The sequence below is a fragment of the Protomyctophum bolini genome, assembly GCF_963924005.1.
Source record: "Protomyctophum bolini genome assembly, chromosome: 22".
Taxonomy (NCBI): domain Eukaryota; kingdom Metazoa; phylum Chordata; class Actinopteri; order Myctophiformes; family Myctophidae; genus Protomyctophum; species Protomyctophum bolini.
In genome coordinates this window covers 28,092,235-28,116,526 of record NC_137883.1, presented here as the reverse complement: position 1 = coordinate 28,116,526, position 24,292 = coordinate 28,092,235, and the positions used below count along the sequence as shown (strand labels likewise).

Here is a 24,292-nt window from a genome sequence, read left to right as displayed (position 1 = left end):
CAGTGGCAGCCAAAGCCTCCACCCTGTCAGCCTTAATGGAAGTGGTAAATAAAGCATTCCCTCGGGAGCTAGAGAGGAAGAGGCAGTGTTGATGGAAGCGGCGGGAAGGGAAGACACCCCAGTGTGTAAAACAGGGACGCTTCGTCGTTGGGGGGGGGGACAGCGTTGAATTCCTCGACTAAAACTATGACGAAAATGTTTCGGCGACTAACATTTAAGATTGCTGTCGGCGCATCTGACAATAGCGTCTCCTCCTACATAACAAATGGTGATAAACCAGACGAAGGAGCTGCCATCGCCTTCATTACCCATTAAGACCGGAGACTGATTGGCGTTGCTGTATCAGTGGTGCTCAAAAAGGACTTTTGGTATTTTGCCACGCACCCCCAGAAGCACAGATGAGTTAAAATCTTCACTTTAAAAATGTATACTGTATAGCCTATTCAACGATTTGCGCTCATTTTCACAATCTATACAAGCAATATTATGAATATACAAGCTTGTTTGTAGATCTGCTATTTTTGAAAAGCCAACGTATAAAATAATGGTTAAGGTGGTTAAAATCTAAAATGACACATGATGCATGAGAAGAAAAGAACAAAAAGTGAAATATGGAGATACGAGGTTTCTGCCCGACAGCGAAGATATGTTTGTCCCACGTCAGACGGCCGCATAAATCTAGAGGAAGGAACGGTATATATCCTAATTAGTATGAAGGAACGGTATATATCCTAATTAGTATGAAGGAACGGTATATATCCTAATTAGTATGAAGGAGCGACTGCAGAGCCTCAGACGAGGGGCCCGGGCTGCTGCTGGTATCGATTGGGCTTCATTCTTCAAAGGACAGGCGACCCGTGAGGTGATTAGCGTTTGCCGTGCCCTTTGTAGCGAGAGAGAGAGAGAGAGAGAGCGGACCGACGGGTGGACTAGTTTCCGTTTCAGCCGTCGGGAACAGACAAGGTGACGCGCCGCGTCGTCAGCATGCAGGTTGTTTGTTTCCGCGCACACACACACACACACACACACACACACACACCGGCACGCAACATGGACATCAATCAGCATTAACCCATTTAGGACGGGAACGTCCATCTCGCTTCAGCGTTTAATCATTTTAACCTTTTTTATTTATTTACTTTAGCTGTTGAAAAATATCAGATCTACAGTACGTGGAAAAAATTTGGAAAAGTCGTGAAAATGTGTGCACATCTTTGAATATATGTTCTTTCACAGCAAACGTTTTTAACTATCTTTGCTTCTGGGGGGGGGGGGGGGGGGGAGGTCAGCAGCCAATTACATCAAATTTGTGGGGTCCTTGGCATGAAATTGTTTGAGAACCACTGATGGAGAAACATAGGTTTTTCAGAAAACTGTCAGGATTTGGAAGACATGTTGTAGAATCAGTCCTAAATGAGTTAACATTGAAGTGTCCTGTGAGGTTTGGAGGCATGGTAAAGTGGGGTCATATATATGCATGACTTTTGAAGGAGACATTAGGGGTGGATTCAGTGATATATATCGCAATGTTTAATGCCACACAATATCAATATCGACTCGCCAAGTTCAGAATCAAATTACTTTCTATATTTATGTATTTATTAAAAAAAAATCATGACAGAAAGACCTTATCTGGCTGCATTGGAGTGTATGATTGAACTTTTATATGGTCTATAATATTGTTAAAATTGTTTTAAAATGTTCTAGTATAATAAAAGAAAAGTAACTTGGGAAAGAAAAACGCAATATCGAATCGAATCGCAATATATTCAAGAATCACAATATAAATCGAATCGGCACCCGATAGGTATCGATATCGTATGGAATCTGGAGGTAAGTGAATCGTCCCACCTCTACCTATGAGCCATCCATTGACTTTACTCTCATAACAGGATGCCACCAGAAATGTTTAGTTGGGATAATACTTGGCTATACTTGCAGGTCGTGGCGTAATTTACATTTAGAACTTGGTTGTTATCAATATTCTTTATAAGTGATGCACACAGTTCACTCCACTCCCACAGTCCACTCGGACACAGCAGTTTGCTGGCGTGTTGAGGGAAGTTCTTCTGGGAGGAGCTAAACACTTCACCTTATCACACACACACGCTCAGGTGAGTTTCAGTGATGTCATCAGAGTCACTGATGGGCAGTGATGGCACACTACACCGGTCTCCTGCCATGGTACACCAGTCTTGTGACGCTATACCCTAGAGTGCATCGCCATCTTTTGGCTAAAATAATTATTTCGCTGCCTTCAGTGGACCCTCACAGCCTGGCTAAAATGATAATTTCACTGGCCTTAGTGGGCCCCCACAGCCCTTAGCAGACCAAATAACATTTAGAGGAGCACTAGGCCCCTCCTATGTCCAGCTTTTAGTGTGCGCGTAAACACAAACTTTGTCCTAACACAAACATTGAATGCCATTGATAATGAATGGCCATTTTTACGTCATTGTCCCACCACAAACATTGAATGCCATTGATAATGAATGGCCAGTTTCGGGTATTGTGTGTCGTGTTCGCAGCCTGAAAAGGTTGAGAACGACTGTTTTCTAGATCTTACCATCACCGAGCGGTGAGGGGAACACGGGCATCTCGTAGCCCGTGGGCGTCTGTGGAGAACTCTGGGAGCTGGTGTCCCGGGAGCTGCAGTTGGAGGCGGAGCTCACCGGAGCCGAGGACACGAAATAGATGTCCGACTGGAACAGACAAAAACAGGTCCCGCGAATGTTATTTAATTTACTAGTTTCAAATACGCTTTAATCTTAAAATAACCAATTGACCGGGAAAAAAAAGCCGATCTACAAGCTCTGCAATATGTATTTCTGCTATTGTCGCTGCGCATCATGCGCAGACAAGCTGGCTTCTATGGAATCCAAATGACTGAAATCAGTCGTGGCGACTGAAAACTTTAATCTCTGGTGCTCTCTGGTGGAGCTGTTGCCCTCGCGACCCGGCTACGGATAAGCAGTTGAAGATAGATGGATGGGAACCCATGTTTTTATAGCCTGTAACATAACATGACTATAGTATTATGTCTGACATTTGTACTAACAACCAACCCAAACCGCTTGGGAAATCAGTGGGAAATTCGACTGAAGTTATTACTATGACGCTTCGATAGACATGCATGGAGCCAGGCTGGAGCACACATGCACTAAGCACGCCTTGCCCCTGCCCATATGGCGGTCCCGTTGACACATCGCCCAGCGCGGTATCTACTACGTGCACGTCTCTCTATGGGTAGCTGTGCATCACAGCGTTGGCTGAATCACACAGTCCCCTGAGTCATTAGACACACCTGCTGTACATCGCTCTGTCTACACCATCGGATGTATGTACGGTACACGCATACTGTATTACCAGAAAGAATAATGTCCATCTGCTCTCGCTTGTACCATTTTACCGCTCTCTTCGATAGTCTGGACTTCCCTCAGACATCACTGATAACAGAATTACGCTGAAAAGACCGTGGCATCCATAGATACCAGAATTTCCATGTGGCATTAATACGCACGGCAAAACGGCTTCAATTACCGTATGTTTATTCGTTGCTTCCGAAAATGAAAGAGAACAAAACAAAGCCAAAACCCTTGCTGAGGACAAGATAATATAAACACAGTACGGCTTCTTCTAGTCTATTGTGAACATCCAACAGAGTTAAACCCATTCAAGAGACTATGACTAAAACTAAACTCAACACGGGGTCCACACTGACCCGGGACGCCGTCAGCTGGAGCTCTGGGACCACGGCTGTGTAGACCAGGTTGCCGTTGACGACCAGTCGAATCTCAATGGAGTCCGTGGTGAAGGCCAAGATATAAGGGAATGCACAAACTGTGGGGGGGAAAAACAAAACAAAGCTAGTATTCAGACAGGACCGTGAACAGAGAGACAGGAAAGCACCAGACCGAGGGGATCTTTATGATATACAGTAGTATGATATAGTACTTTATTGTCAGTTTGCACTGAAATTTGTCTTGCGACCCAGCGGCCTTGTATGCAACACATATGCACACATTTGCCCCTGTTACATGCAGGATAGTGCCATAGGTCAGGTCAGCTGAGAAAAGGACTTGTAATAGCCTTATTTATGTTATGTGCCGTTACTCGGTGGGCCCTAGCAGGACTCCTTTCCCACTCTAAACAAATTGCCAATCTACTTGTGAGCTTGTAGACCGATTATATTGTGCCAAATGCTCACCTATTTTCGCCCAGGGTAGAGACACTAGGGTTTATGTTTGCGTTCATGACTGCATTTTTATGTGCCATAAAAATAACCTGTGTGTGTGTGTGTGTTTGTGCACGAGCACACACCCCCACACCCCCACAAACACACACACACACACACACACACACACACACACACACACACACACACACACACACACACACACACACACACACACACACACACACACACACACACACACACACACACACACACACACACACACACACACACACACACACACAGTTACCATGGAGACATGCAGCTGGGGCAGGGCGTGGCATGTTGTCAGTGGTGGAAAGTAACTAGGTACATTTACTGTAGTACTGTACTTAAGTAACATTTTGAGGTAATTCTACTTTACTTGAAGGATTTCCAATTTTCAAAACTTTAGTTACTAGTTAATAGTTTGTAGATTTGTATTATTATGACAAAACATACATTAACCACTTCAGCCCTATATACATTTCGGACATTTGAAAATAGCCGATCTACAAGCTCACAACGCGTCACATTCTATACATTTGAAAACTTGAAATGAGAGCACAATGAGTACTTTTACTTTTGGTACTTAGTAAGTACTTAAATACAATTTGATACCAATATATTTGTACTTTTACTCAAGTCAGTTTTGAATCCTGGCCCTTTACTCGTAACGGGAGTATGTCTACAGTACAGTGCAGTATTGATACTTCTACTTATGAATAGAATGCGAGTACTCTTTTCCACCACTGCGTGTCGTTTCCGCGACAACCTACCGATGGCATTATGGTCTGTTGTTGTGGCGGTAGCCTGGCCCAGCCAGCGTGCTTATGGTCTGTTGTTGTGGTCTAGAGAGGCGAGCGCGCTTGGAGCAAGCGCTGGAGAAATATTGGTTTACCGATCAGAGGACCCCCACCCCTGACCCCCTACGCCCCTCCCTGGTAGAAAGCAGCGGAGAAAACTGACGTCACTATATTGAGAGCGACGCCCCTCTGCACTGTATTTTCACTCCCACTCCTAGACCAGGAAATGTCCCTCATTTTATGAGCCGTAGCACGCGAAAATAAAAGTCTGGGTACCGAGGCCATTGTCGTGGTAACCTACCGATGGCATTGGGCATCTGGTTCCAGCTGAAGTGGAAGTCAGAGGTGTTGGCCTGGATCATGGGCGTGGAGCCGTTGAATGGACACACTTTCTTGTAGTAGCAGATATCTGCGTGGGACAGACACACACAATAATTGGCTGGTGCTTAATCTCAAACCTTTTCACGTCAAGAGCTCCCAAATTCAAGCTATAGGCTAAACGATATTCATAAACATACAGTAGGCATAGGCTAAACATATCACGTAGGTTATTTTTTAACACATGCTGGGGATCCCCCTGGAACCCCTTCACACACCCCCTGGTATTTTCCGGACCCGACTTTGAGAACCACTGGTTTACTGTGTAAACCTGTGGTTTTCATTTTATTCAAGAAAGTTTTAGTGGACGATGTGACAGACTTAAAACGTGTGGCTGTGATGCTAGAAAACAATGTCACCTGTGTGAATTGAGCGGTGCGGTCTGCTCAACAGCAGTTATAGTTATACTGCCCAGTGTGAATGGCCTGCTCAACAGTGTGTGATGAACGCGACCTCAATCAGCTGCAGGGGTCAACGGGTCGTACCCCAAACAGACAGACATACAGTACATACAGACGTACACACGGCCAGCCATTGGAGCGATTAGGCACCGCTCACAAATGACCCAAAACAGTGACAGTTGAGGAGAGACTCACAGTTGTAGCAAATAAGTAGACCGGCTTCACCGTCTTCGTAAACATCGATAGCTGCTACAAAGTTCACCTGCAAGCAAAACACAACTCCGGTCAAAGCTCGGTGTATCAGCTGAGAACCCAAAGATGCCCAGGACCCAAACTTAGAAACAAGAAATGATCACATAGTGATATTTGTCAGGTGAAAGAAGTGCTGGTTTCTTGGCTCCTCTCAACCGGCCGGTCTCAATCATAACATTATGTTACATAACATTGGGTGTCTCTAAAGATTCCCGTTACCTGCTTCCTGTTACGTTTTCTGGTCATTTGACCTGAGTAACCAATACATGACAGCAGCGTGTGTGGCAGCCAATCAGGACTAGGACTTTTTTATATGCGCAAACATGTGGAATGACAAATAAAGTAAACCTTGAAACGTTTCATGTTTTAATTACTGGAATTCTGCTATAACTCTCAATTATTTTAAATCAACGCTGAAAACCTTTCTTTTTATTCATTCCTTATTCATTATTTAATCGTTCAAGAAAAAATAAAAGAAAACCTATTTAGTCTTATTGGACTGAGCGAATTATAATTTTTGAGGGGCGCTATCCCCTCCTACGTCCAGCTTTGAGGGTTTGTGTAAACACAAACACTGAAGACAAAAGTGAGGACGCAAATTGTGATTGGCCAGAATGAGATGATGTATGATGACGTATGATGATTTATTAACCCATTTTGGGCCGGGAACCCCTTTTGGTGTTAGCATTATGTTATGCTTTAGCTATTGAAAAATAGCAGATCTACAAGCTCATAGCACGCCACTACGAGCTTGTAGGTCTGCTATCTTTGAAAAATCGAAGAACGACTGACACCTTTTCAGAAAACTGTCAGGATGTAGAAGACATTGTTAGAATCTGATCTCAGGTCAGAATGGGTTAAAGGAGAAAGGGATGAAAACCAGATCACGTGTCGGTGCAGCTGCCCATCCAGCCTCTCCTCCCCAGGTGCTCCTTACTGGGAATCAGAGTGTTGTTGATTCAGACAAGATGCAGCTCTGTAATCACACGCTAAACAAAGAGGACAGGCGGGCCAGAGGTCTTGGCCGTCTCAGATGAAAGCAAAAAATAAATATGTCTGTGTGTGTGTGTGTGTGTGTGTGTGTGTGTGTGTGTGTGTGTGTGTGTGTGCACGCCCTTGGATACTTGTGGCAAATGTCCCCACAAGCTTGGTAGCATTTGAGAAACCCTTTATACTCTATTAAGACCTGAGGGAGATTTTTACAAACGTCTTCTAAACCAGTATTTCTTTCAAGATACGTTTGAAAATAATTTCAAAATTAGCAGATGTACAAAAATGATGTGGATCTGCTATGTTTGAATCACCAACTATAAAATTACACTGTTTTATGGGTTGTTCGTGTTTCTTTGACTTAAGCTCAATGACTAGGGAAATATTCAGCTTGTGATGCATCAGGATTAGGAATGTATACGTTAGATTTACGGTCTGTAACCTACAGTATAGGCAATAACAATAGTTATGCCTAGATTACAAACAAACCATGCAGTGTATGCATGTGCCTGTGTGTAATGCAGTGGTTCCCAAACTTTTTCATGTTAAAGGACCCCTAAATTGACACTAATTACGTAGCCCACAGACCCCCATTTGAAGAGATATGCCAGGGACCTCCATGAGAAAAGATTTTTACAACTCTAGCAGTGATTCTCAACCCGTTTAATGTCAAGGACCCCCGGTTTGATATGCACTAGTCTACGGACCCCCCAATTTAATGGCATTTCTATCTCTGAGACCCCAATGTATATTGTAAAATGTAAGTTAATTTAACTCTGAGAGTGTACAAATGGAACCAAATGGACCCTATACACTTTACAGTCCAGTTACAGTACATACCTATATAAGGGTCCATTTGGTTCAAAACTATCCTTTAGCTGGGGAGCCCCTTGAACTCCCTCAAGGACCCCCCACCCTGGGGGTCCCCGGACCCCACACTGTGTGTAATGCGTGTGTGTTGCGCGACCTCCTCCTCACCCTGTTGGCGTCCACGTGGTGCAGCCGGTAGGCGTCGCCCGTGCTCTCGTTGATCAGGTCAAACTGGTGCCGGTACGCCACGCAGATCATGTTGTCGTTCTCCCCCGTCGGCCCGTCCACCAGCGCCATGACCACGGGCGGGTCGCACAGGCAGATCTCCTACAGCGGAGACACAGGACCGCACGGAGCTCACATTATTGTCGTTACACACTGTACTGGCTCTCTCTCTCTCTCAGGGACGTGCAGAGAGTGTTACGGTGGCTGAAATTCCGTAAGAGGGTGCACTTTTTGGAAGAAAATAGCCGATCTACAAGCGATCTCTCGCGATCGGCTATTTTCTCAGGGGCGTGACCCCCGCACTCGTTGGCTACTGGAGATGCGGCGATGTGACATGGATTTCTAAACAAATTCTTTCAACATCCAAAATGCTGCATGGAAAGGAGAAGAGGATGGGAATTTGCATTACTTTCACCATAGTAAAGGCTGCATTCATGGTCTGGAGAGGGCAGTTGTTTTACAGATGGGTAAAAGGGCCCTCTTTGATGTCTATGTGTGCATGTGCCTGCTCAAACTGGTTCAGCAGTTCAAGGTTCATGCACTGTTGTCACCAACAAATTCTGCCACACCACATTTGCCCAGAGAGCCAGGGAGATCGCCGTTACTGAAAAGACACCCTTATATGGCCATATAAGAATAGAGCTATAACTATTTAACACAAATAAATGTTTTGCGTGACAACAGTGTTGTTTTCGTCGACTAAAACTAAGACGAAAAATGTTCGTCGACTACCTTTTTCCACTGACGAAAACGAAATGGAAACTACATGAAAACTAAGCTAGGAAGGGACTAGTGGACAAGAGATCCAGCATAAGTCATTTTACACTTGGTTGCATGATGGAAATAACAGATCTACAAGCTCAGAACGCGACGAACGCGTCGTGCTGCGACGCGTTGTGGGCTATTTTCAGCAAGTGAAAAAAAAAAACAGTCAATACGACGGCATCAAGGCCCGCCAAAATACATTTTAGTCGACTAAATCAACTGTAGATTTAGTCGACTAAAATCTTATGATATTCAGTCGACTAAAACTAGACATTCCAGGTGACTAAAATGTGACTAAAACTAAATTAAAACTACTCAAGAGACTAATGACTAAAACTAAAACCAAAAATTTGCTGGCGAAAACACAACACTGCGTGACAATATGACACGACGCCACCACGCCGTATGAATACCCGTATGTACTGGAACTCCTCCACTGGCGAGTCTGTCCCCGCGATGGCGCCGAAGCCTTCGGGGCGCGGCTGTTTCCTGGTGATCAGGAGGAGCTTGTTCCTGATGGCTGCCACTATCCTCAGCTCTGCGCCGTGGTGAGTGTTGATGCAGTACAGATGACAGCCTGGCACAGAGAGGAGACAGAGGTGCATGCATGCGGTCAGACATGTGAGAGACACGTGTGAATCACATTTGACCTAGCTGCGGATTTCGAATGCCGTCAATTGCATTGAAAGAGGGACAAAAGGACGTTGAATCAGAGCATTGAAAGCTCCGGTACTGAACTACCGCAACCTATTTCAATATTCTAACCACACCTGGGGCTCGATTAGAGTATTGTTAACTCCATATACAAAACAGAAAAAATCATGGCACTTAATCTTTAAGTAAAAAAAAAAAAAGTACTTTCCCCACTGTACAGTAGCGTGGGTGAGAGTGGCACCATGTCACAGACCAATGTTGTGGCTTGGAGCGAGGTGTGTGTGTGTGTGTGTGTGTGTGTGTGTGTGTGTGTGTGTGTGTGTGTGTGTGTGTGTGTGTATGAGTGTGTGTGTGTGTGTGTGTGTGTGTGTGTGTGTGTGTGTGTGTGTGTGTGTGTGTGTGTGTGTGTGTAAGAGTGTGTACAATAGAGCTAGACCCCTTATACTATATATAAGGGACATTACTTGACGTACATCATCGCTAGCTGCAATTAGGCAGCCGTTGTGTGCCGATTTTAAACACTTTTTTCAACCGTGCCATTATAGGCAAAATCTTTCAAGATTCTTAAAACGTTTTACGGGTCCATTTGGTTCCATTTGGTACACTCTCGGAATTACGACGGCACCTTGAAAATAATGCACAATAATGCAGTCAGTGCATGTGTTATCACACACATATGCATATATACCCATGACTTGAATAATTATATTAAAAAGGAAAAGAAAACGAACCTTTAGTTTTCTCCAGTTTGTTTTCTCGGCTGTCACACTTGGTCCTGACCACCTGTCGGTCCTCCAGGCCCCTCTTCAGGCCGCTCAGTCTGAACACGTACAGCCGAGAATCCTTCCCTGTAACCAACACCACAAGGTCTTTACACAATAAAACACCTGAACACGTACAGCCGAGAGTCCTTCCCTGTAACCAACACCACAAGGTCTTTACACAATAAAACACCTGAACACGTACAGCCGAGAGTCCTTCCCTGTAACCAACACCACAAGGTCTTTACACAATAAAACACCTGAACACGTACAGCCGAGAGTCCTTCCCTGTAACCAACACCACAAGGTCTTTACACAATAAAACACCTGAACACGTACAGCCGAGAGTCCTTCCCTGTAACCAGCCAACACCACAAGGTCTTTACACAATAAAACACCTGAACACCAGTACAGGGCAGGGGTTGACACTAAAGTCTCAGAGGCACTTGCCTGTCATATCTACATTTGTATGCCAAATACCTACAACATAGCTATGAAAAACAGCACATTATAGGTAATAATAACAGTGCTCTTATTTTACATTCCACAGACCAAAACAGAGGAAATACAGGGTCTTTGGAAAATAATTGATAAAAGAAAGGTCAGTAAGCTAGTGTATTGAAAAGAGGACAAAAGCTGAAAATACTGGATTCGTGTAAGAGAAATAACTATGTCCGTGTGACCAAGACTAGAAGGGTTAAGTGGTAAAAAGCATTGGTGCCAAGCTGCAATAATAACATTGATCGTTACATGGCTGTCACTGTGTCACATGATGGCGGCTCCGAGAGGCACTACCATTATCACAGAATCACTTATGTCATCACCCAGTCAATGCTGCGTGAGTTAGAGGTTGTCACACCCATCGGCCTTTCACTGTGAATGAATCATGGGGCAAGGTGGCCCGTAAATCTTCCTGTGTTCGTGTGTGTGTGCTTGTGCGTGTGCGCGTCTGTGCGTGTGCGCGTCTGTGCGTCCGTGCGTGCGTGTGTGTGTGTGTGTGTGTGTGTGTGTGTACACTGACTGTATATAAACCATACATAATATAGAGCAGACACCCGGCATTGTCACACCCTGAGCAAGCAATTGTAACGACGTAAGTGTCAATAAAACATTTTTATTGTTTGGATTGTTTGGGCCCAATCCATCCCAGAATGCACTCTGTTCCTACCCGGAAGGAGGAGTGAAAACACCTCATGCGCTTTTGAGCAACTTAATGCAAGTGGATGGGAGGAGAAATCCGGTGCCGTCTAAGGAATTAACCCAGTAAGAACAGTTTATGACTCCATGTCAGTGGTTCTCTAACTTTTCACAAACCCCCAGAATTATCTGAATTAGGCGGCGGACCTCCTTCTGAAAATATTTAGTTCCAGGGACGCCCCAGAAGCAAATATTTGAGTTAAAAACCTTCGCCGTGAAAGTATAATATATACAAAGATTTTTTTTTAAATAGCCAAAAGGTTAAAATAAGGGTTAAAGTGGTTAAAAGCTAAGGTGACACAGATGCGTTCCAGGTCTTAATGGGTCAATGAAGGTTCTTGCCTACCCTTGTCAGCCCTGACGATGAGGAGGTCCTGAGGCTCCAGGACGTGCATCTGCTTCACCACCATGCTCTTGTCAAAGACCTGGACGGGTGGCAGCGTGGCCTGTGTCTCTGCAAGGCAACACCACACATGCACACGTCACTTCAAACACTTACAGTGTCAATGGGCTATACTGTATATGTGGCCAAATTTGACTGAGGGACTGCCATTGGATTTTAGTTTTTTCCATGTCATATGAAAGCAGGGAATCATAGCTTCACATTGACATATTGGTTGTTCAGTTTGACCCACCAGTTGTAGAGATGTGGCTTATAGAGTAATGTCTTGCAGAAAACAAAAAATGTCCTGTCAAAAATAAAACTGGTATACTTGACAACTAAATCTATACTAGGATTGAGTTGGCTTGGTCTGAATCTGACAACGTTGAAACAACTAAATAATGCCAGAGACTATAGGACTTAATAAAGGGTTGCCATGTTAAAAGCAAACATGCAGCCAAGCATGAAAGTGTAGTCAGCGATTGTGCGTAGCACTCACCAGCGTTGGACACAGCGGGGTCTGAGCCTGAAACGTGGACAAACACATCAACATGACCATGTTAGACCAGGGGAAACGTGGACAAACACATCAACATGACCATGTTAGACCAGGGGAAACGTGGACAAACACATCAACATGACCATTTTAGACCAGGGGAAACGTGGACAAACACATCAACATGACCATGTTAGACCAGGGGAAATGTGGACAAACACATCAACATGACCATGTTAGACCAGGGGAAACGTGGACAAACACATCAACATGACCATGTTAGACCAGGGGAAACGTGGACAAACACATCAACATGACCATGTTAGACCAGGGGAAACGTGGACAAACACATCAACATGACCATGTTAGACCAGGGAAACGTGGACAAACACATCAACATGATCATGTTAGACCAGGGGAAACGTGGACAAACACATCAACATGATCATGTTAGACCAGGGGAAACGTGGACAAACACATCAACATGACCATGTTAGACCAGGGGAAATGTGGACAAACACATCAACATGACCATTTTAGACCAGGGGAAACGTGGACAAACACATCAACATGACCATGTTAGACCAGGGGAAACGTGGACAAACACATCAACATGACCATGTTAGACCAGGGGAAACGTGGACAAACACATCAACATGACCATGTTAGACCAGGGGAAACGTGGACAAACACATCAACATGATCATGTTAGACCAGGGGAAACGTGGACAAACACATCAACATGACCATGTTAGACCAGGGGAAACGTGGACAAACACATCAACATGACCATGTTAGACCAGGGGAAACGTGGACAAACACATCAACATGACCATGTTAGACCAGGGGAAACGTGGACAAACACATCAACATGACCATTTTAGACCAGGGTTATTTGAAGTGATCAAAACTATAGCAACAGAATACAAGTTTTGAAGCATCTTCCAGAAACACGAATGGTCTCAGAAATGTCATATAAAAGCAACCTTAATGCCACATCTTTATTCCATGCATTGTAACGGGCGGAAACAATGTGCAGATAGACGTCCATATATTGACGAGGATGACCTCACCGTCCAACAGTACGAGCCCTGCGGTGTCCGTGGCAACCAGCAGAGACTGACCCCACGAGTCAGCACACACCATCTCATAGGGGAACGTACTGCAGAATGGCTGCGACTCCCATGGCTGTAACACACACACACACACACACACACACACACACACACACACACACACACAGTACAGGTAGAATCAAATGAGCCTCAGAAGAGTGGTTCTCAAAGTGGCGTCCACTCGCTACGTTTGTTCATAATAATAATATAATGACATTTTGTTTGACCACTTTAACCCTACTGTAAAAATACATCGGCTATTTTCGAAAGAAACACATTTGGAATATCTTTATGTCTATAACATTTTAACAACCCAAATCTTCTCCTATGGGAGGTCCATTATTTATTCTGCATTTGAGCCACGGCCGGGCCGCCATTTGATGAGATTTAGCCTCTCAGGCCCAAAACGTAGAAGATTTTGTCCACAATTCCATGCTGTATTGATGTGGTACCATTAGGAGAAAGAACGGGCAAACGCTGATCAAAATAACAATTCTTCTACATTCTCTAATTGTCTAGACTTCTTGTAAATGAAGTAATGCAGCTGTTTAACTCTTTAACTTTTAACTCTTGAGGGGGAAAAATGAAACCAAATGGACCCGTATAGGGCGTTCTGCTGACCTCTTTCCTACAGAGACCTGTGGTGACAAGGCTGGTGGGAGCGTCTCCTCTAACGATGGTCTTCAGCTTTAAGGCCTGTATGGAAAAGACACAGTGCATCTCTGTAAACGTTGTGACCTCACACAGAACACAGTACGCCTCATTGCTGTTTATTATCTATCTAAAGATGGTAGACATACAGCATTACATTTTGTCTGTGTTGTGAGATCTCACTGGAAAATGTATGTCGCTTCTCGTGTGCGTTTAATCTAAAGCCCAGTAGTTCAGACAAACCGTTTGCAGGGGGAAAAACACAGACTAATTCATAACTCGTAGACGGCGGTAGAAGTATACAGTACCTCTATCTGACTAATGTTTAGTATTATCAACAGATCATTTCCATCCACATGCATCTTTGACAGAACATCAAAAGGATCTCCCCCCTACCCCCTCAATGACTTGTGTGTGTGTGTGTGTGTGTGTGTGTGTGTGTTACCTGCCCTATCCTGACAAATTCGGCCTGTCGCGCTTCCTCCTTCTTGCGTGCAGACTTGGGCGACTCGGGGAGCACGTCGCTGAAGGAACGTCTGTTCAACATGTTCTGAGGGGAGAAAGGAACCTGTATATGGTATGGAGCATCAATACACACACGCACGCACATACACAGCAGACAAACACACGCACACACACACACACAAAGATCCCAGCTCACACATGTACACACACACACACACACACACACACACGCGCGTGCAAGGGGAAACAGGAAGCAAAACGTCGTCTCAGAGGAGGAGGGGGAGGTTAGCACAATAAAAGCTAAACCATGTCAGGAGAGAGAGAGAGAGTGGGGCGGAGGACATCAGAAAGGAGCAGGTGTGATGGAGAGAGAGAGAAAGACAGCACTGCAGTGTGGATACGTTGTCTCTGTTGGGTGGAAACCAGGGTTCAAAAAATCCCGAAAACGGCAAATGTATTTTGGATGCTTTTTCGCCTGGCGGTGTGGCATGATCAAGCTGATGCGTAGGTAAACAGCTGATCTACAAGCTCAAAACACGTGGCCGCGAGACACATTGTTAGCGTATAGATTGGCTGTTTTAGCTATTTTTTAAGATTTGGGTAAATTCGTGAAGATGTAGGTGAATTTGGCACAGTTGGGTGGTCTTGGTAGTCGGTTTTGTCAGGGCTTGGTGCTCATGCTGAGGTTAGGTTATGGCGGGGTTAGTTGGGTTCATGGTGGGCTTATGGTGAGGTTACGGTGAGCTAAGAGTCAGTGGTTCCCAAAGTGAAAATAGCAGATCTACAAGATCTACAAGCTCACAACACAACGCTTCGCGCCGTGTTGTGAGCATGTAAATTGTCTAGTTTCACTACTTTGTTTTGCTAATTTGTGGAATTTCTTAGATTTCTCTTGTGTGTATTTTTTTTTTATGTTTTGAAACAAAAATATTTTAAAGCCAAACGTAGGAAACGAAAATTAAGGGACCCATAAAAATGTGTCTGCGAGCCACTGTTGGGGAACCAGTGGGTTGTTGGGGAACCAGTGGGCTGAGCGATACCTTATGGAGGTCAGGTGTGAGGTCCTGGTAGAGGGAGCGGATCAACATGTCCAACGTCCGCTGGCGTTTCTGGGCAAATGTCGGCGTCTCCAAAGTGGCTTTCTCTCCATTTATTACTGTGGTACATGAAGAGAGATAGTAGGGTTCAAACGGCAGTAAAGAAGAACTAAATAACAAAATCACACCCGTGTGAAGTGAGGGGCGTTCTTATCATCGTACATCATCATGACGGAATATGTCTATTTGCTCAGACACTGACGTGAAATTGTCCTTTGTGTAGGACAAAAATAGACACGAAGCCTCAGGCACATGTGACGTAAATTCTCCATTCATTGTCAATGGGAATTGAATGTTTGTGTAGGACGAAAATAGCCGATTTGCTCAGACACATGACGTAAATTCTCCATTCATTGTCAATGGGACTTTAATGTTTGTGTAAGACGAAAAATCTACACTAATAGCTGAATATAGGAGGGGCCAGCGCCCCTCAAAAAAACAACAACATGTGAACAAGTGACTTATTTGGTAACCTGGATATGTATTTGTCTGCTTACATTTGACTAATAAAAAGTCCCTGAATTCTTGGTGGTCAGTAAACACTGGCGGAGATGGGAGAGGTGGTCCAAACAGTGGCACGCTCTCCTCTGAAAAAATCTTCAACCTGTTACAGAAAGTGTACAAATGTAACCAAATGGACCATTTGTAAATGCTCAGAGTAACAGTACACATGGATGCATTAACAGAGGATTTACTTTGTTACACATGAATCAGGTCTCCATTTTCACACACAGCATTGCAATAACAAAAGCCACTCACCTGTAACTGTCATTCTGGCTATTATACCTAACTAATGCAAAGATATCTGCATTAGGGAAGTCAAGGAAATACAAGCAAGAACTAATAATACACAAATTGTCTAATGCAACCCTGGGCACTATCTATATCTATCTAATGCAATCAGATAGGACCTTTCTGTTTGGATGTATCGGACGTAGTTTTTTTCCGCTCAGTAGGCGTTCCCAAACTTCCGGTTATGATGAAGATAACCTCTTTGTGGCATAGTAAACTTGACATGAAAATGTTTGATCCTCTCCACTGATATAGCAATATATGTTTTTTGGGGGGTTTTTTTAAGTTTAGTTTTAGACATACAAAGACATTTGTAGAATGGGCCTCGAGGTCTTAAAGGGTTAAATTGCTGGCTGGTGTGAAAGATACGGGTGAAGTGAGATCGGATCATGGAAGGTTTAAACGATGGCGAGGCGTCGTCTCCTTCCTGGAATACGATGGTGACGATGTCATTCCCGATGTGTCGCTTTCTCTCCACCTGGCAAGGAGGAGCAATCAGAGAGGAGGATGAGGCACCACTTATTTATATATATATATTTTTTAGCAGGTGAACTTCGAGCAAGACCTGACCAAAATGGCATTTCAAATACAAACATACTAAAGGCACTAAAGACAAATTAAAAAAAAAAAAGATGGAACATTTCTGGGACTGGAAATGGGGTTAGAATGGTTGCAGGGCAAACGGAGATTACGATAATGACAACAACAGAAATAAAAGAACACTACTATACAATAAAACATCTATCTCTATATGTCGGATTCTTGTAGTAAGAATCAACGGTTCCCGAGCAATGTAATGATTGTGTCCCATAGATCAGTAATCCATCTCTTGTTTCCTTAGTGTGAGCTGTGAGCCTGCTGTACAGCCCCTGGACATGACGCTAGTATGTCACAGGGACTTAACCTCAATCCAACCCTTCACAGCGAGTGCCAAGCTACGGCGCATCGGGTACCATTTCTCGTAGGCTTTGGTATGACCCGGCCCGGGGATTTAACGCCCAACCTCTCAATCTCAGGGCGGACACTCTGACCACAAGCCCCTCCGAGCATGCCTATCAGCTAGCAACGTTCCCCATCCAAAACCTCGCCAACAACATAAATGAGACACAGATGGCGGACTAAAATCTCTTTTCAACATAGCATGTGTGGAATTATGTGTCTTTTCTCGTTACCATTTTAACCACATGAACCATATAATCCCTATTCTGTGCATGTCATAATCTCGTTTGAGCTTGTAGACGTGCTATTTTCAGAGAGATTTGGTGTAGAAGGAAAAAAGGGAGGGGTCCAAGTACCCCCTGGGGGACCCCCGTCAACGAAATATATACTAGGGTTTAAGTGTCTAAAACAGCCTCATCGAAACAACGATGAAGCTAAATGTAGATCCGTCTGAATATAATCTGCCTTCCACTGTAAACCCAATATACTTTCATTGGATGTCAAATAGCGAAAATAACCGATCTACTGTACATGCTCCAGTCCTAACGTGTGCAGAATGTTCAGCCATGACGTGCCCAGATTAGGGACACTAGGGTTCATGTGGTTAATTAATAATTGGAACATCTACGAACCTCAGTAGCTGAAACACCACCAACAACAGTATCGCAAAATGGGTCGCTTTATTTTTATTTACAGTATGCCACCCAACCTATTACCCTAATAGCTGCAGAAGACAACTTCAACTACTATGCTAATTACTTTCTCATGTGAACTGAGAGCTTGCCATAAATGTGTATGGACACAGACAGACAGACAGACAGACAGACAGACAGACAGACAGACAGACAGACAGACAGACACACACGCGCACACACACGGCATGTGAGAGGAATGCATTTTTATTCATTAGAAACAGCCGAATGTGTTTTAGGAGAAATCCAATAATGGCTAAGATCAGTGCCAACAATCCACCCTCTCAAATCCCAGTCAATGATATTGACGGAGCTGTGGGTGGATAGCATTCCCTCTGCAAAAGGACCACACTCGGCTGAGGTTCAGTAAAAACCCAGCTCACAGACTACAGCATGGGATAATCAGGGAGATTTCATGTCGGGATCACTATCAGGAAGGATCACTATCAGGAAGGGCGTTCCCAGGTCGAGGTTGATCGGGAGCAGATGACCTGTGCGGTGTGAGGGATTCAAACTAGATCCGATCTTTAAAGCCTCACAGAGTCACAACGCATTGCGCTGCGACACACACACCCAGACACACGTGTGCGTGCGCACACACACACGCACACACACACACACACACACACACACACACACACACACACACACACACACACACACACACACATACCTGCTGTTTGTTCTCCTTAGAGTAGGGTAACATGGTAGACACGTGGAACATGAGTTCATGGCCCTGATACACCGTGTAGATGGAATTCATTCCTGTAGTGTCGTCTGCGGAAGAAAGGGGGCGACAGAGCGGAGACAGAGTATTGATTTGGGAGGCAAGGAGGAAAGGTTTCACAACGTGAATGTAATTTCAAAACACAGCGTTAATTTAACTGAGAGTGTACATTGATGATGAGAGTACATTGATACACTGAGAGTGTACATTGATGATGATTGATTACATTGATTGTGTAAAATGTCCTTCTCCATTTTGTTTTGTTTGCTTCAAAGACTTGAGGACGATTGTACAAATGACAATTATTATTTAGTTTCACTTGATTTTTCTTTTAAATGGGCGTGGCTATTGATTCAGGGGCTGGAGACAGGCTAACTAGGCTTCTCACTCACACAAGAATTTTCTAAAATGTTCAAGAATAATGTACTACTATTTTTGAATAGCCAACGCTAAAATCGGATGTTTAATGGGTTAAAGGGGACATAATGTCTTATTCATCTTTTACAAAAGAACGAGTAACTACATAACAAACAAGCGGAGCGTTCCTTGGCGGTGGAACCTGTCCGGTCCATGCATGGTTCCAGTGGTACGCTCTCAGAGTTATGGGGGTCCTTGAAATTAAAACGTGATGAGACAAATGACGAACGGGGAGAGGGGTCTCTTACTCTTGGTGTCCAGGCCACCGCGGTAGCCCACCCATCCCTGAAGTATGACTGTATCTCCCAGCAGATTCAGAAACTTATCGAAGTTCTCACTACCCGTCTCTAAAAAGAAAACACAGGACACATTTCAGGACACACTATAAATTTTAAGCTGATAAATGAGTTCTCTCTTCTGAATGGATAAAACTGGTATCCAAACTTGACCATTCATTTTCTGATAACCAGTAAGAGAGACAGCTGTTACTGAACAAACACTGTACAGCAGTGGTTGTCAATCCTTCTCACATCAAGGCCCATTATTTATTTGCCATTTGAGCCACGGAACCACCATCCGATGACATTTAGCCTCTCAGACACAACAACATGTTGTTGTCATTGGATAAGATGTTGTCCACATGTCCATGCTGTATTGAGGTTGGTAGCATTAGGAGAGATTACAGGCAAACGTCGATCAAAATAACATGTTTTCTAACTCTTGAGAGCGTAAAATGAAACCAAAGGGACCCGTTTAATGTTTACGCTCTCAAAGAGTTAAAGATCTATAAGGGTCCATTTGGGTTAACGACTCTCCATCATCTAGCTGGGGACCACCTGGAACCCCCTGAAGGACCACTGGTTGAAAACCACTGCTCAACAGCAATGATCACTTTGATTTGATGTTTCTATTTTACAAAAACATACACTTATACACCCCTAATAAGTACATATAGTACATTACAGTGTCAAAACACTTACCGTTGCTAAACATCTCATCATCCGTCAGCTGCCCATCTTTGGCATACAGCACGCCGAATTTGAAGTTCACAGAGCCCTACAAAGACAAGACTCCATGAAATGAGTGACCTTTGCACGTACAACAACATTTCAATCTTTCAAATTGAAATACTATGTCCATGCATTCAAAAGCAATTTCCATACATGCAGTAGAAAAGCTTGTAAGGTTTCTGTCGGGCAGAAACCTTGTATCTGCCTATTTTAACGTTCTTTTTTCTTTCTTCTTCTTCTTCTTCCGTAAACCAATGAGCTGTAGTACGATCACGTAGGAACGTGATCGTACTACAGCGTCACACAAAAGGATCATCAAAGCGAAACGACGCATTTTGGGAGGCGGCCTTTTTTCCGACAGCATTTTAGCCGACGGGGCAACGATCCGATCCGCAGCGGGGGGACATTCGCTGCGATGCGAAAAAGCGATGGTCCGACATGCGCTGCTCCCGTACTTGCGGTTAGGGTTAGGTTAGGATTGAGGTTTCGGATCAATATGCTGTCGGAAAAAAGACCTGCACCCCGCATTTTGATCTTCTATTTTTGATATACTTTCGAATATGAATCCTGAAAAGTAACAGTTTTGGACATACTAATGATGACTAGTAGCTATACATGTTGATAAGTGAAGCATGAGTTCAGGGTGGTGAAGCTTGATCAATCAATCAATATCAAAAAGTCTACTGAACAATCAATTGATAGTTTCAACTTTAAACTTGCCACAAGAAAAACGGTATAATTTGAGTTCCATCCCACGTACCTCTTGTTCTTCCAACACCAGGAGATCCTGAGAGAGAAGAAGAACATACCAGTTAATGTTTCTAGCGGAGATACAACATGCTCACAACAACGCGTCACGGTGCGACCCGTTGCTTGTTGTATGTATCTCCGCTCTGTCGGATGGAAACCTCAGATGTTCCAAAAATCTAATAATAAAATAGCAAAAGTAGCTGATCTACAATTATCAGGTCGTTTCGAGGAAGCAATCTGATTGGTTGAAACAGCTTTCTAGCCGTGGTTCAAACGAGCACCACTCCACACCTAATCAAAACAAAGTGTTCAGCTGCTTTGTTTTCCCAGAGCACAGCAAACTCGGTGGCTAGGCTAGCTAGTTTCTTGGGACATTTGTGGTCGTAGTGACTACATGTCATTAAAAAAATATGTTTGTTCAACGATTTTCTTAGTTTTAAGGGTAACTGTTGTTGTATAATTGCAATATTACACTCGAGGGTGTGGTTTAACGTGATTATTGCCACTTCAGTGATGCTTGCGGCACACACTGGGTTCAGTATCTCCCTGGGGCCTTTCTCAAACATGTCCAGGTTCATTGCACTCACCTTCTGAATCTCTGGGTTCAGTATCTCCCTGGGGCCTTTCTCAAACCTGTCCAGGTTCATTGCACTGGAAAAACCAAGGAGAGGAGGCCAGTGTTAGAGTTATTATAGCAGTGGTTATAGTGATAATGCAGCTACTCTGTGATTCATTACAAATGTTCAACGTGAATTAATCAAAGTCAATATGGCCCCCTGGGATAGACAGATTAGACGTTGCCATAAGAACTTAAATAAATATATAATAAAAAAAAAACAGCATCTGTATCCTGGGCGAAACTTTAGCAGAAAACAGCGCTGCGATCTGTTATTTTCAGCGAGGGTATCTAATGTGGAGCGAAAACAGAAGACAGACGAGGATAGAGCCTGAACTCCTCCGGTCGACCAGGGTGAGTAACATAGGATGGATATGGACATCTGATACCAGGCGACACCCACCAATAAAGCTCAGGAAATCCCTCCCGATAGCATGGGTGGGGCTGTCCTACATGGGTGGGGCTGTCCTACATGGGTGGGGCTGTCCTACATGGGTGGGGCTGTCCTACATGGGTGGGGCTGTCCTACATGGGTGGGGTTGTCCTACATGGGTGGGGCTGTCCTACATGGGCGGGGCTGTCCTACATGGGTGGGGCTGTCCTACATGGGTGGGGCTGTCCTACATGGGCGGGGCTGTCCTACATGGGTGGGGCTGTCCTACATGGGTGGGGCTGTCCTACATGGGTGGGGCTGTCCTACATGGGTGGGGCTGTCCTACATGGATGGGGCTGTCCTACATGGATGGGGCTGTCCTACATGGATGGGGCTGTCCTACATGGGCGGGGCTGTCCTACATGGGTGGGGCTGTCCTACATGGGTGGGGCTGTCCTACATGGGTGGGGCTGTCCTACATGGGTGGGGCTGTCCTACATGGATGGGGCTGTCCTACATGGGTGGGGCTGTCCTACATGGGCGGGGCTGTCCTACATGCAAAGCTGCTGCTCTCTGTCTATAGCTCCGGTTCTCAACAATCCATTTGATTCCAAGATCACAGCAGATCTACAAGCTCACAATGTTGCGATGCACGTTGTGAGCCTCTCTAGATGAACTACTTTTGCTGGGGACCCCCTACAGAACCCCCACTGAGAACCGCTGCTCTATCAGAGACATTCTGGGTTTCATGCACAGCTGCGGAGGTGTAGTAACTTTACTTAGTTCCACGGGGGAACCCCCACGAATGTCAAAACAATCCATTTTTGGGGACCTCGGGAACCCCCTGGGAAGCAGTTTGTTCGTAATGATTCTCACCTTAAGATGGACTTGACCGATAGGGTTTTTGTGGGGCTGTAGGGCAGGCTTATCTTCAATGTACCCTGAAGCGTCAAGAACCACACACACACACACACACACACACACACACACACACACACACACACACACACAAAGTTAAACAGTCTGCTTTTTACAACCATTTTAACCCAGGACAGGATAAAGAAACAATATAACATAAATATATACTAGATAATATGAAACAATATTCTGTTTTAACCCACTTGATAACCAGCATGCCTATTCTGGTCAAACAATCTTGTAGATTGGCACAGTTCAAAAATGTAAAAATGAACTAGTTCATAGTCATAATCATTAACATTTTTTAACTAAAGCTCATGGTTCAAAAAAATGAACTAGTTATCTCTTCAAAAATACGTTGCTGCGAGCTATTGTCAAAATTATTGCCACAGCCCATAGCCATATAGAACCACAGACTTTATTTCTAAAGTCCAAACCTTAAAAAATAAATAATAATCACACCCGTGTGAACCGAGTGGTGCAACTCCCCCCTCCTCCCTCTCTCTCTCTCTCTCTCATTAGCAGGCAACAGTGCTGCACTGTCTCTCTCTCTGTTTCTGGCACAACAGCGCCCCTACTGGTACTAATAGTCATACTGGTGCTCACAGTAACATAGGTGCATGGGTGTGTTAACGTCACATAGATAGCGGACACGGACATTGCTGTTCCTTGGAGTGGTTGATTTGTGGTTCCAGTTTTGGTTAAGGTTCTCAAAAAGGTTTTGAGAACGACTAGACCGGGCCCAGAGTGGTGCTTGGAGTGGAGTGACTCACGCTCTTTCTCCAGAGGATGGCTCGATACTGTGGAACGCGCTGGTTGTTCTGGTCGGACAGAACCACCGACAGGTAGAAGGGGTTCTTGTCTGCATCTGTGCCCACGTAGTTCTGATGGACTGAAGGGGAGAACACACAACATACCTCAATCAAACTGATAGTGTTATGCACACATGCACGCTTTCATTCATGCTTAAAGGACAACTTTGGGGGGGGGGGGGGGGGGGTTTCAACCAAGGTTCATGGTTTTGCTGTTATTTCATTTTCTTTCGTTTTAGCGATTTTTCTTTTTTTTTACTAAATGTTATGGCAATTTCTGTATTATAATTTACTACAGTCCTACTAGACCCCAGGAAATTACATCTGGCCACAGTAGTTGTTTTCCGTGTGTCTGAAGGAACAACTGACTACTAGGGGGCGGGGCTGCCATACTGTGTGTCCGAAGGAACAACTGACTAGTAGGGGGCGGGGCTGCCATACTGTGTGTCTGAAGGAACTACTGACTAGTAGGGGGCGGGGCTGCCATACTGTGTGTCTGAAGGAACAACTGACTAGTATGGGGCGGGGCTGCCATACTGTGTGTCTGAAGGAACAACTGACTAGTAGGGGGCGGGGCTGCCATACTGT

General features: G+C 44.5%; 1 protein-coding gene across 5 annotated transcripts in view; it reads right to left on the bottom strand.

Moving 5' to 3' along the window:
- garnl3 (GTPase activating Rap/RanGAP domain like 3) overlaps positions 1–24,292 on the bottom strand; it is a 92,326-nt gene that overhangs the window by 10,592 nt on the left and 57,442 nt on the right. For 3 of the 5 annotated variants that reach the window (XM_080756492.1, XM_080756496.1, XM_080756495.1), the window contains exons 5-27: positions 23,666–23,784; positions 22,851–22,915; positions 21,573–21,636; positions 20,996–21,022; positions 20,206–20,281; positions 19,474–19,572; positions 18,755–18,858; positions 16,820–16,928; positions 16,418–16,463; positions 16,156–16,262; positions 15,602–15,717; positions 14,542–14,646; positions 14,067–14,141; positions 13,404–13,518; positions 12,334–12,360; positions 11,799–11,906; positions 10,226–10,342; positions 9,254–9,417; positions 8,019–8,177; positions 5,994–6,060; positions 5,321–5,428; positions 3,722–3,840; positions 2,567–2,702 (exon numbers count right to left, since the gene is read on the bottom strand). In XM_080756492.1, coding sequence (XP_080612618.1) covers positions 2,567–2,702; positions 3,722–3,840; positions 5,321–5,428; positions 5,994–6,060; positions 8,019–8,177; positions 9,254–9,417; positions 10,226–10,342; positions 11,799–11,906; positions 12,334–12,360; positions 13,404–13,518; positions 14,067–14,141; positions 14,542–14,646; positions 15,602–15,717; positions 16,156–16,262; positions 16,418–16,463; positions 16,820–16,928; positions 18,755–18,858; positions 19,474–19,572; positions 20,206–20,281; positions 20,996–21,022; positions 21,573–21,636; positions 22,851–22,915; positions 23,666–23,784 — 2,232 coding nt within the window. Of the gene's footprint in view, positions 1–2,566; positions 2,703–3,721; positions 3,841–5,320; positions 5,429–5,993; positions 6,061–8,018; positions 8,178–9,253; positions 9,418–10,225; positions 10,343–10,381; positions 10,410–10,582; positions 10,611–11,798; positions 11,907–12,333; positions 12,361–13,403; positions 13,519–14,066; positions 14,142–14,541; positions 14,647–15,601; positions 15,718–16,155; positions 16,263–16,417; positions 16,464–16,819; positions 16,929–18,754; positions 18,859–19,473; positions 19,573–20,205; positions 20,282–20,995; positions 21,023–21,572; positions 21,637–22,850; positions 22,916–23,665; positions 23,785–24,292 lie in introns of all 5 variants that reach the window. The other 2 variants (XM_080756493.1, XM_080756494.1) reach the window with 2 other exon arrangements.